The sequence below is a fragment of the Lichenostomus cassidix genome, chromosome 10, assembly GCF_008360975.1.
Source record: "Lichenostomus cassidix isolate B80296 chromosome 10, HeHo_3.0, whole genome shotgun sequence".
Lineage (NCBI taxonomy): Eukaryota > Metazoa > Chordata > Aves > Passeriformes > Meliphagidae > Lichenostomus > Lichenostomus cassidix.
In genome coordinates, this window is record NC_139491.1 from 13,433,652 (window position 1) to 13,445,374 (window position 11,723).

Below are 11,723 nucleotides of genomic sequence, written 5' to 3' on the forward strand. Positions count from 1 at the left end.
ACAACTGCTGTTCTCCTTTGTGCATGTTAATGATGTGTTTACTATTGAAAAACACAAGAAGATAAAACAGTTTATATCTCCTTCAGCAAGAATTGTATCTGTTGCCCTTTTCTTTTTACAAGCTCTTGTATATATTTGCATGTAGCTTTCTGATCCTAATAAAGGTACAACACTTTTTCTCTCTCCCTTTACTTTTCTGAGTGGTTGCTTTTACCAAGAGGTGTCCAACAGCAGTAGCAGTCATCTTGGAAATATAATAATTGTCCTGTGAATAATTCCTTAATTTGAATCTTGGGAAGGCTGCACAAATTTGTTACAGCCTCTGAGCACAGTAAGAGCACAGTGGAACCTCAGAGTGGTCCATTAAGCAAGTTCCTGCATAAAACAAAAACCCTTTCTTCAGTTAACAGCTACATTTTTAATTAGTCATTCATTTTACCACAAATTTAGCTTGATTTTTTTCCTGTGTCTGTCTTGCTAAAGCAATTACAGCAGAAAAAATTCTACATAATCCCTCACATTATAACTTTTTTCATATATTTCATTAATAAATGCAGCTATTGTACACATGTGATTCTAGTTTGTGTCTATAAAATAATATTTTAACATATAATATTTTACTATATAATGTATAAAACGTTGTTATTATTAGGCTTCCATGTGACAGTGAGAGCTTTTAAGAAATTACCCAGCTGTTGAGAACGCAGCCACGTGCTACAGTTGGTATTCTAGTAGCTGTTATGACCTTAGTTTTCAGGAATGCCTTCTACTCTTCTGAAACCATTCTGTGACATAACATATGCAGCTGCATGTGTTGCTGCCATTATTTGTATTCATATATTAATTTCCAAGCTCCAGAAACAGTGCAAATTACTTCCTTTAAATATAATTAACTAAGAATGTATCTTCTAATATTATGATGTGGTAGAAAACTAAGGCCTAGGGTAAATTTTCATGTGCTGTACTTGTTTAACCTTCACATTCTTAGCATTGCTTTTGGATTTTTTTTATGCAAGAATTCCCAATGACTTTTGAAAGACCTTTACTGAGATAAATCTGTAACTGAGACTTGCTTAACTGGGATGGTGTGTTTATGCAAGTTCATATGAAACTGATGTAAAGCAGGGAAGAACGCTGTGGCCACTGAAATCTTTATCAGTCTTTTCTTTGCAGGTAGATTAATTGATGTAGATATTCACTGTGCTCCCCAGAGGATATCTGTCATAATAAGCCCTGTGCCGTGTAAGGCACAAATGTTGTGGTAACCTATGCTGTGCTTGCAAAGGCATTTTTAGAGATTTGTGGGGAGTCTCAACAAGATTGGAAGCAAGAAAAGTATTTCAATAGCACCACAAACTGTCCTTTAGCCCAAAATTTCAGTAGCAGCTGTTAGGCAGTTTAGAGTTTCTCTTTGAGCTCGATTTTTTTTTTTTTTTTTTTTCCAATCAAGTCCAATAGTGAGGCAAAACAAACTAATTCTGTATTCTTATGTTGAGTCCATATTGATCAGGTTGTTTTTTAACATCTTTACACATGGAGAATATATCTTCTTGTGGTTGAATATGGAGCTGAAATTTTAACAGAAACTGTAGTGAAAGTTGTCTTTTAACAAAACAAGCAAAAACCACCTCCTCTCCAAATCTAAAAGTTGGTGCCCCTCCAGTAAAACAGACATAAAACTGACTAGAGGAAGGGACCAGTGTTCTTATCCATCATGCAGCCATTTATTGAAAAAGTGCTTTTACTATTCCCATACTTATAGAAAACTGCAGTTGTCTGTGGAGTGTTTCAGTGAGTTCTAGGCACTTGTCTGCAGGTACCAGTTGGCATTTAATAAAGTGAAACTTAATTTAGACTAGTCAGCAGCTTAAAGGTAAAGTGCTGTTTCAGAGGTTCAGACTTAAATATGAAGAAAACAACTGGAAAAGATGTTTGAAGATGGATGTGGTGTTCCAAAACTCAGTGTCCTGCCACATGATATATCTCTCTTACAACAGTTTAGAGAATACTTAGAGAATATTCCTTGCTACAGAATGTATATACTGAACATCAGCAATATCCAGTGTGGGTGTGAAATGCCTAGAATGAGTACTGGAAATAACATGCACTTCCTGAAGCAGAAAATTTTGTCCAAGATTGTAGCTGTAAAGGTCATCTGACATCATGTGTATGTCTTGAGTTCTAAGAAAGAACATACTGCTTATTGCATAGGTATATGTAGTTTATATATATACATACACACAGTATCATATGGATAAATGTAAATTAAGTCTCATGAAAATTTCTGTCTTCTTCCTATAATAGATTGAACAAATGAGAACAGAGCTACTTCAGGAAAGAGCTGTAAAGCAAGATTTGGAATGTGACAAAATTTCATTGGAAAGACAGGTAATTATGTCTGGTTGTAAATGCTTTGACCACTTTCAGAGGAGCTGTTTTTCAAAGGCTTAACAGTACTTCAGGAGCACTGTTGAAGATATAATTTCAAGTAATTGTGATTTTCATTGAGTGTTTTCTTCTATAGTAGTAAACAATTCTGCTGCAGTTCAGTGGTCTTTGAAAGCATAACTTTCCTAGCCCTTAGTTCAGATCAAGGGGAAAGCTGTTTTAACAAGTTGGAGTATTATTTACATCTCAGGAACATAAAACGTTGTAACGGGAATTTAGAGAACATGCCTGTACAATACATGTAATTTGGTGCCTTGCCTTATGTGACATTCATCTCAATTGTTTGAGAAAAAAGAATGCCACCTACTGGTATATACTGTGTACGTTCTTATACTTTAGTTCTGCATTTTCTGTCATAGTGTTTTTCTCTGTGTTTGATTATGCTTTGAATTTCTGTAACAAAGCGCTTTATTTTCAGTTCCTCAGGTAACTATTTGTTGGTTGTGGGGTTTTTTTGGCAACTCTTTCATTAGGTCCCCATTGGGAACCTAAATTACCCAGCCTAAGAAAAATGGAAGTGTAAATCTGAGCATGAAGTCTTGTTTTTACAAATCTTTTTTGAATTCTTCTTGTAGTAGGAGTAGCATTGGATAGTTAAGAAAGGGTGGGGGGAGTGGAAACCCCAGTAATAGCTTTGATAAAGTTAAGTGGTATTGGATGTAAATAATTTCTTTGACTACTTGTTCTAGCCATACACCACTGATTTACAGGGCAAGAATACAGAATTTTACAAAAGAATTGTGTGGAGCATAAGACAGATCTGACAGAGTATTTGAAAAAAACAAATTGGCATATTAAACAGTACTGCAGTAAAGGGCTTGCAACTATCTGAGGTTTAAGGGTCCATTTAATCATAAAACTTTAACTGAAGCTGAATAGCAAAGTCTTTTCAACAAGGCACAGTAATAGAAAACTTGTTTGTAGTAAACTGTAGAATCTCAATGAGTTGCCATGTTTACTAAATAATATCCTGATCACCTCATGTATTCCGGGAGAAATGAATTCTGTGTTAAGAATGAATGCTGTGTTAAGATTTGTCAGTCTGAGTGTGTATTAACCAAGTGTGTTCCAACTATAGAACAAGGACTTGAAGAGCCGAATTCTTCACCTGGAGGGTTCTTACCGATCCAGTAAAGAGGGACTTGTTGCTCAGATGGAGGCAAGGATCACAGAGCTGGAAGAACGACTTGAAAATGAAGAGAGGTAAAACCAATTAAGATCAAAACATGCATGTTTGTTTGTTATTATGGCCTCTTGCTAATAAGAAGTCTCTATTACAATTAACTTGGGATTTTTTTTCACTAAATTAAAATGGGTGTGGTTTCATAAAAGTATTGCAAATTTTCTTTTTGACTGCAAGTATAGTAGATGTTGTTTTAAATTTCAAAACTGGGCGCAGTACTAACATGGTTCCATAGCTCCTTAATCAATGTTTAATATCAGGAACAGGCTTAAAAATATTAACTGTAGTATGAGACACCCACTTTCATGTTCACTTTTTGTTTAATCTTTGAGGAGTGTATTTTTGTTACTAAATACTGCTGTGGTGATGGAAGAAATTCTCCTTAGTCATTCCTGCTTTTGAACAAATTTCTCAATACATTGCATGGAATCAGTAAATCCAAGCAGGGACTCTTAGTATTTATTTAATTCTTAGCAGATTGCTCAGGAATTATATTATCCAGATTGGGGGTATTTTGGTTCCTTTATTACAAACCTATGTTTTGTTTGTTTTGTTTTTTTCCTAGGGATAGAGCTAATTTCCAACTAAGTAACCGCAGGCTTGAGAGAAAAGTGAAGGAGTTAATGTTGCAAGTAGATGATGAACATCTGTCATTGACTGATCAGAAAGACCAGGTAGAGAGAAAGACTAATATGCAAATATCTGATACTAATCCTACTAGCATAAATCATCATGTATAAAAGATATGAGAAGAATGTAGGTAGATTCTGATTACTCTGTTGTTTATGAACTCCCATTTAGTGATATTTGCAGCTGCTCTTGCATCATGTGCTTTTGTCTAGTACTAAATTGTTATTAATTTTGAAAATTATGACAAGCAAGCGGTTACAGAAGCAATGTTAATTTAAGAAATAAAGCAAATAACAGACTGTAATTAATCCTATAAATACACCAACAAGTAACATATTCTGTTTTGCCACCATAAAATTCTGTTTAAAGGAAGAAGCTGTTTATTGTTAAATATAGGCTGTAAGTATTAAGCATACACTGATGCTCTAATAGCAATGTACTTTACCATTACTGTGGTCTTTGTTGATTCCTTGCTTAAAACATGGTTTGTTCCAGCACATGAGCCAACAGTTAATATTCTGGAGAAAGAACAGTGTGTTTCAAATTGCAGACAACCATTATGGGAATGATCTTAAATCCTCTGGGTTTTTGAACTGTATTTTTTATTATCTGTTAAAGTTGCTTAACTTAGACACACTTATAACTCTAGTCTGTCCTAATTGATAACCAGCTCTTGCTGTCACATAGTACTTGTCTTACTCTACCAAAGCTCCCTTTGTTGCTTGGTTTTTCTTTGTAAAAAAATCATATCACATTATTTTTCTTAAAGTCTAATGCTGACTTTCAAATACTTCTGAAGCAGAGGATTACAGTGTCACTACACTGGCAAAGTTTTGTCTTTATTCTCCCTCTCATAGATGCTGGAAGAATAAAATTCCTTTATTAAAATAGTCCTCTAATCAGATGACATGTAAATATTGCAGTTGAGTTTGCGTTTGAAAGCAATGAAACGTCAAGTTGAAGAAGCTGAAGAAGAAATAGACAGACTGGAAAATGCTAAAAAGAAACTTCAGAGAGAACTTGAAGAGCAACTAGACATAAATGAACAATTGCAAGGACAGCTTAACAGTGCAAAGAAAGAATTAAGGTAGGAAAACATGTCAGACCTTTCAGATCTGTATCACACCACTACTCATACATTTGACTGCTTGCTCTCATAGTCCATAAACTGAGGGCTTCCTCTAAAGTTTGTCATAAGCACACACAGTTTGACATAGACCTGTGAAAATCTCTAGGTGTCCCAGCCTTCATTCCAAGATCTCCCTACTGAATGAAGTCACTGAGGCAGGGAAAATAAAATGGAAAAAAATGGTGGGACTTGACACACTTAGCATTTATAGTAGTAAAAATTTCCCTAATGGCTTGAGAGATACAGTTATCCTGTGTTAAAGTTTTCTTTAGCCATCTGTGAACATCCCAGTGTACAAAATTTACAGTTTCCCCTTTCTGCCACTTTAGTTAGAGGGGCTTGAAAATGTGATTGCTTGATCTTGTGCATGTTTCTTTCATTTAAGAGAAGTCTGTGATAAGAGACTGGAGCGCTTTGACATCCTTCAAAAATGTAAATCTTGCCTGTCGATGTTTTAAGCTTTGTATGAGTGTTCTGTGTGTAGATATGCTGTTTTTATAGCAAAGATGTGTATTTTTGTTTTAGTAGGCTGAAGAAGTCACCAAGTAAAGTGTTGGCTGATTCTGATGATGACGACGACGATGATGATTTCAGCACGGATGGTGACAGTCTCTGTGAAGTCCCTTCAGGAAATAACTTTGCAAAGGACGATGACACAAAAATCTAAACAAGTATGGATGCAATTCCTTGAAAGTACTGGAAGAATACCGTAAATTATCAAGAAACTGGATACTCTAGAAGCCAAATGACATAAAGGGATTTAAGAGTTGGGAATATAATGTTTCCATCCATACTGTGCCATTTTCTTATTTAGATCTCCACTGTTTATTATAGAAAACAGGATTGCATTATAAAACAAATATAAAATGAGATATATGTAGAGATATATATATATATATAACTGCTACTGAAAACGTGGGGACAATGTTTCACATTGAAAATGGGATTTTGCTAAAATTCTGTTCAAGTAAAAAGCCATCTGATAGTAATTCAAAATGAGTTTTTAGTTATTAAAAGCTTTTCCCTAAAATTAAGGAAACCATGGAAGATTATTTAATAATTGTAAGTAAGGGGAAATTATGTATAAAATGTAAATATTTTAAATTTGATCTTTTTATTGACCACTTTAGTACTATTTTGTAAAGTTTTGAATATTATATAAATCAGTTTGATATGTAAAATCTTTAAATTTATATTGAATGCTATGTTTGGGTTTTCACTAAGAGGAAAACAAATGAAAATGAATACATTTCATGCATTACAGAGCAGATTCATAGTTCCTGGGCCAGGAAGTACATTTTAAAACCAGTGTAAGTTTTATTGTATGTGTTCTGTGTATTAGAGGTCAAATGTTAATCCTGCCTGTTGACTTTAAAAGGATCATCACATCTGCATGATGAGAGAGACTTGCCTTCAACTTCCTTGTAAACTTTATTTGGGAAGTTTTTTGTTCTTAGTAGGGAAAGATGAGAGTGATCAGTTATTACTTGGTATCTTTCATTTCCTGAAAGCAATTCAATACTGCCAGAGGCAGAATGTTATAGACCTGCTGATTTGAGGACGTTGGGACAGTCTTATCTTGAAAGTTTCTGAAGAGTCCCACCTGGTCCAGAAAAATTACCTGTGGTCTTTGTATTAAGTACATGCTTAAATCTGTTAATTGATATGAAAATTTTATGCTGCTGGCAAGAAATTGCACCAAGGAAACACAAAGCATATAATTTGATTTTCCTTTCTAAATTCTTCTTGACTATCTACTTGTGATATATTGCAGTCGATGGTCATATATGCAGATATATATTGGTATTTCAGTTTACAGAAGTGACTGTATTTTGGGTTATCCATCTATTCAACAAACGTGGGAAATTTGAAATAAAGAATTGAAGATCTTATTTTAAAAACATTTTCTATTTTGTTGCTAAAAATATTTTTTGCCATTTATAATTACACCAGACTGGTTTTGCTCCTTTGCAAAACTAGAATTCTAAGGAAAGGGCATTACTACAAAATTCTCTTAATAAACTATAGTTAACTCCTGTCTATTTATCAGTATTTGTCCCCAGTTACAGGTTGGTGAGCACTTCTTCATTGATTTGATCAAGTAACCATGTAATTGTAAAAAATACTTTGAACTGAAGTTGCTGGGAGCTTCCATTATTCCCACAAAGGAATCCGCTGAGGAGAACAAATTTAACAGTACAGACAGTGAGGCTGACAGAGGTAGTTAAGGCGAAAGTCCTGACAATGGCAGTATCCATTTTCATACAGTTACATGAAATGAAACTCCTGCCTGCGAGGTCAGAAATATATTCCTGCATAGCACATTACAGACTCTTTGTCAGGTAATTCCCTTCAACTTGGTTTTGATAATTTGAGTTATATGGGAAATAATAGGAACAGCATAGTTGTAATACTTTGTCTCTGAATCTTGTATCTTTTCCAGTAGCGTGCACATGGAATTTTTTGCAGTATTAGCATTACTATTTTGACAAAACAGAAAAAGCCTTTTGTCCAAGAAGACCTGTGCTACACTGTACTGACAATCGTCATCGAAACTGCTGTGATTTGTTTGTTGTTTCATTTGCATGTTTATGCAGACTTAACTTCAAGCAACTGATTCCAATCTCCAGTACTCTATCCTATAATGTTCATAGATTACTTATTTCAAACCACTGGAAAAAAATCACGTACTATTGCATCTACCTCCAGTTACACTAAACTGTAAAAGAAAAATTCACTTAAAATAAACAGTCAGTGCTCTTGTTTCTATTTTGTGCATATAGCTTGTTATGACAATTGAATTTCATAGAGAAGATGCATGTGTTCAAAACATAACAACAAAATAATTATCTGGGAAATATTTACACTGTAAACACATTTCTGCATTTTCTTCTCTTTGGATAGCTACTTTGTAACTTGTAAAGCAGGTGCCTTGAATTCTGAGCTGTAGGGACCTTCAGTTTTCTTCCATGGTATGATAATATCTCTTAAACAAACAGATCCAAGCTAAATCATGTTTTCTATAAGCCTAAACTGATGACTTTTATAGTGGATGCTTGTCTCTCAGTATAAGTAATCTATGGTGAACAGTGAACTTTTTGTCCTTTCTGAGATTAATGGCCTTGGTTTTCTGAGTCTGCTTTTGTAGATAGCAGAAGACAAATTAACTTCTACAGGAGTTTTTTTTTATGTTTTAAATCACCAACATTTGGCAAGTGTTCCAAGATCTTTACATGGCAGTTTCTACACAATGCAAAACATGTAAATGTTAAACATGTAAGTGAAGAAAATACTCCTGTCCTCCATAGACTCCTCACTCACTAAGTGATGAAAGTGAAGATGTTTGTCACAATAATGCATTGTAATGCCCTGAGTTTGGAAGGCATCCCTTTTCATAAAAGCATTAAGATCTTTCTGATATCATATCTCTTGTTAGTGCCTGAAGAAAAAAAAAGGAAAAGTCATCTTCTTGCTGTTCCCTGTACCTGCTTCCCTGCACTGCACTTTGTATAAGGAAACCCCTGTACTGTGCAAATACTTCCTTACTTCATCACTGTGCTTTTTACTGTTCAATCACCAGGCAGGTTTTCTCCCCATAGGTCTTGGTGATGAGACTGTAACTTGTTGATTAATTTGTGCATTCCTCTGATTTATCCTCTTTCTTCTTAATTCTTCGCTTTTCCTGATTAAATAATCTCTTCTGATTTAGAAATGATTTTCCTAAACTATTCCAGAAGCCATGTGTTTTCCTCATTTTTTACAGACCAGCTGTGTGCTTTGCTGAGTGAGCTACACAGTGCAATAGCTTCAGCTTTTAAGCCTTTTCTGGATCACACAGCATATTTTAGTAATTAAATGTTGATTCTTTTCACTTACTGGAGCTTCCTATCCTGTGAGTAGCTGCCTAATTTCTACCAACTTAATTTCAGCTGCTTAATTTCTACCAACTGCACTTATCAAGTAACATTGCACGATGTTCAAAGACTTTGCTGAAAGAGCAACATTCTTTAGAAATTGCCAGAGTTTCTAACACATTTAATTCCTTCTTCTTTCATAAGGTTCTGACCAGGTCACATACTTAACCCCCTGGCCCTACTATGTTATACTGAGGGAAATTTCACTGTCATTTCAAAATTTACTCATGAGCACTGGGGTGTTGAGAAAAAGGTATAGAAACTAATAGAAGGGTTTTTTGTATTATAGGTTTTTCTTTTAATGTGTAAGAAAGGAAAGACTTAAGTAGAAGGGGAGTGAAGTTCAACAGACAAGGTCAAGTGCAGGAGTTAGTTTGCCTCACCTACCTGAGTAGCAGCATGACAGCCCTTTAATGAATACCAGTGAACCTTATGTGAGGTCAGCAGAGACTGTTTTATGTAATCTGGAATATTTGATCTTTTCTCCACTTCTAATAACAACTTACTGCTTTGTTTAGGTTCTGAAGCTTCATGCCATTAGCAGAAGAACAGGCAATAAAAAAGTTTTACTTAAATTCAGAGCACAGGTGGATGATGAAAGTTTAAGCTCTCCAAGTTGTCAGTAGGAAAACTGTAGGAACACTTCTGTGTGAGTACAGAGGAAGGACTCATTACAGGTAACCTGAGTTTTGCTTTGCCTTCTGTGTACTTCTGCTTCCTCAGCAGAACAGGCTTTCTGAACAATGCTTCATGTCTTAAATTACAAAGCTATTTTCACTAGTTTTGAGTACTCCTTTCATCTTGGTTGCATGCAGGCTGGCTAGGATGGATCCTACCAAAAGGCATAATGGGAAGTAAGGAAGAAATAGAGACAGCAGGAAGGAGTCAGCTTAGGATCCAGTTCTGATTAATTTGATTGTGACCTTCCCTTCACTCTTAACGATGCTGGCACACATCTGATATTGGAGGTCTGGCTCTGCAGTAACCAACAGTCTCTGTAGTGTCTTTTCTGCAGAACAACAGCCTTAAGTATACATTCCCTTGCTTTATGGGGAGTTTCAAATCTGGTTATCTTCAAACAAGAAAATGGTTTATTGTGTAACAGGTAGAATGGGTATGGAAAGTGGAAAGGAAAAAAAAATGAAGTCCAATAAAACTAGGTAAAAGCTGTAAATCAGCCAAAGAAAGGAACTTCCTGAATTAGGCTATGTGTACTTTAAACACAGCCCACTGTGCCTTTCTATTTCAGTACATATTGTGTATGGTGTCCAGCTATTTTAGAGATAAGATCAAATTTGTAATTCAGATCAAAATGTCCCTCCCAGCACTGTGAACTTCTTAAGCATTACTGCATCACAATGGAAAACCATGGTCTGTGTGGATATCACAAACCAACCCAAAATGCTCACAAACCTGGAAATTTGTTTTTTTAAATGAAACTGGTTCCATTTAGAGACCCTGCTGGGCCAGCTGCTTACACAGCAACAACACAGCAGCCCTGTAAAGGGTGCAGGTAAGTGTCTCAGGACCACCAGTCTGGCTGATGGTTCCTCTTGCCCTTCCCAGTTGTGGTTCTTCCTTCATCAGTCACAAGTTGCAGAAGAAGTTATCTTCTTCTGTTGGAAGACCCAATGTGTGGCCTAGATGCATCAGGCCAGAGAGGAAGTGAAGAGACCTGACCACCAGACCTCTGTGAAACTGAGTTAATATTAGCTAATTCACAGCAAGTACAGGTTCCCAGGTGCTGACAGAAAGGTATGGCGGTTTGATAGGTAGCTGTTGGGACATTCTGCTTTTTTTTGGCAAGTTTAGAGTTTTGGGGTATTTTATTTTTGTCAGAGGATAGGAAAGAAGAAAACAACTGAGAAAAACCTCTCTCCTGGTTGGTTGTACTCTGCAGTGAGAGGCAGGCAGTATCTGTGGTCTGCTATGGTGACATTGCCAGGGTGGTAGCACAGGAAATGTCATGATGCACTGTGGCCACGACATTAAACACCTGTCTTTCAGCTTTATTTATGCAAAATAAGGAGCTTTTTGTACTTGTGCAATATCTGTTTACCTCGCCTCTTGTGGAATGTTTGTATTCACCTGGTGGCTTTTGCTCTAAAGCTGCATAGTGTTTTTCCAGGGAATGTGGGGGTGCTTCTGACTCAAAGCTGGATTGCCCAAGCCTCAGGAGGCTGTGTCTAAACTGCAGCATCCCTCGATGCTAATATGCCATTAAGTGCCATTAGCAGTTGAGTTCAAGGGCAGTGCAGGTGGAGAGAGGGAACTGGATACAAGGAAGCTCAGTGGGTGCTGCAGTCAGCTCAGGTCTGTTCTGTGGGGTGTCAAGCTTAGCACCAGTGCACAGGGTAACTCCTGCATTGAATAGGTGTCCACATTGAGTGATTAAATAGTCCTGTATCTCCTATGCCAA

At 36.1% G+C, this 11,723-nt stretch overlaps 1 protein-coding gene across 5 annotated transcripts in view; it reads left to right on the forward strand.

The window, feature by feature from the left end:
• CGNL1 (cingulin like 1) overlaps positions 1-8,159 on the forward strand; it is a 54,659-nt gene extending 46,500 nt beyond the window's left edge. For 3 of the 5 annotated variants that reach the window (XM_085070728.1, XM_085070726.1, XM_085070729.1), the window contains 5 exons: positions 2,305-2,388; positions 3,527-3,651; positions 4,197-4,305; positions 5,185-5,348; positions 5,916-8,159. In XM_085070728.1, the coding sequence (XP_084926854.1) occupies positions 2,305-2,388; positions 3,527-3,651; positions 4,197-4,305; positions 5,185-5,348; positions 5,916-6,057 (624 nt within the window). In that variant the 3' untranslated portion in view covers positions 6,058-8,159. Of the gene's footprint in view, positions 1-2,304; positions 2,389-3,526; positions 3,652-4,196; positions 4,306-5,118; positions 5,349-5,915 lie in introns of those variants that run through there. The other 2 variants (XM_085070730.1, XM_085070731.1) reach the window with 2 other exon arrangements.
• Positions 8,160-11,723: the final 3,564 nt, after the last annotated feature.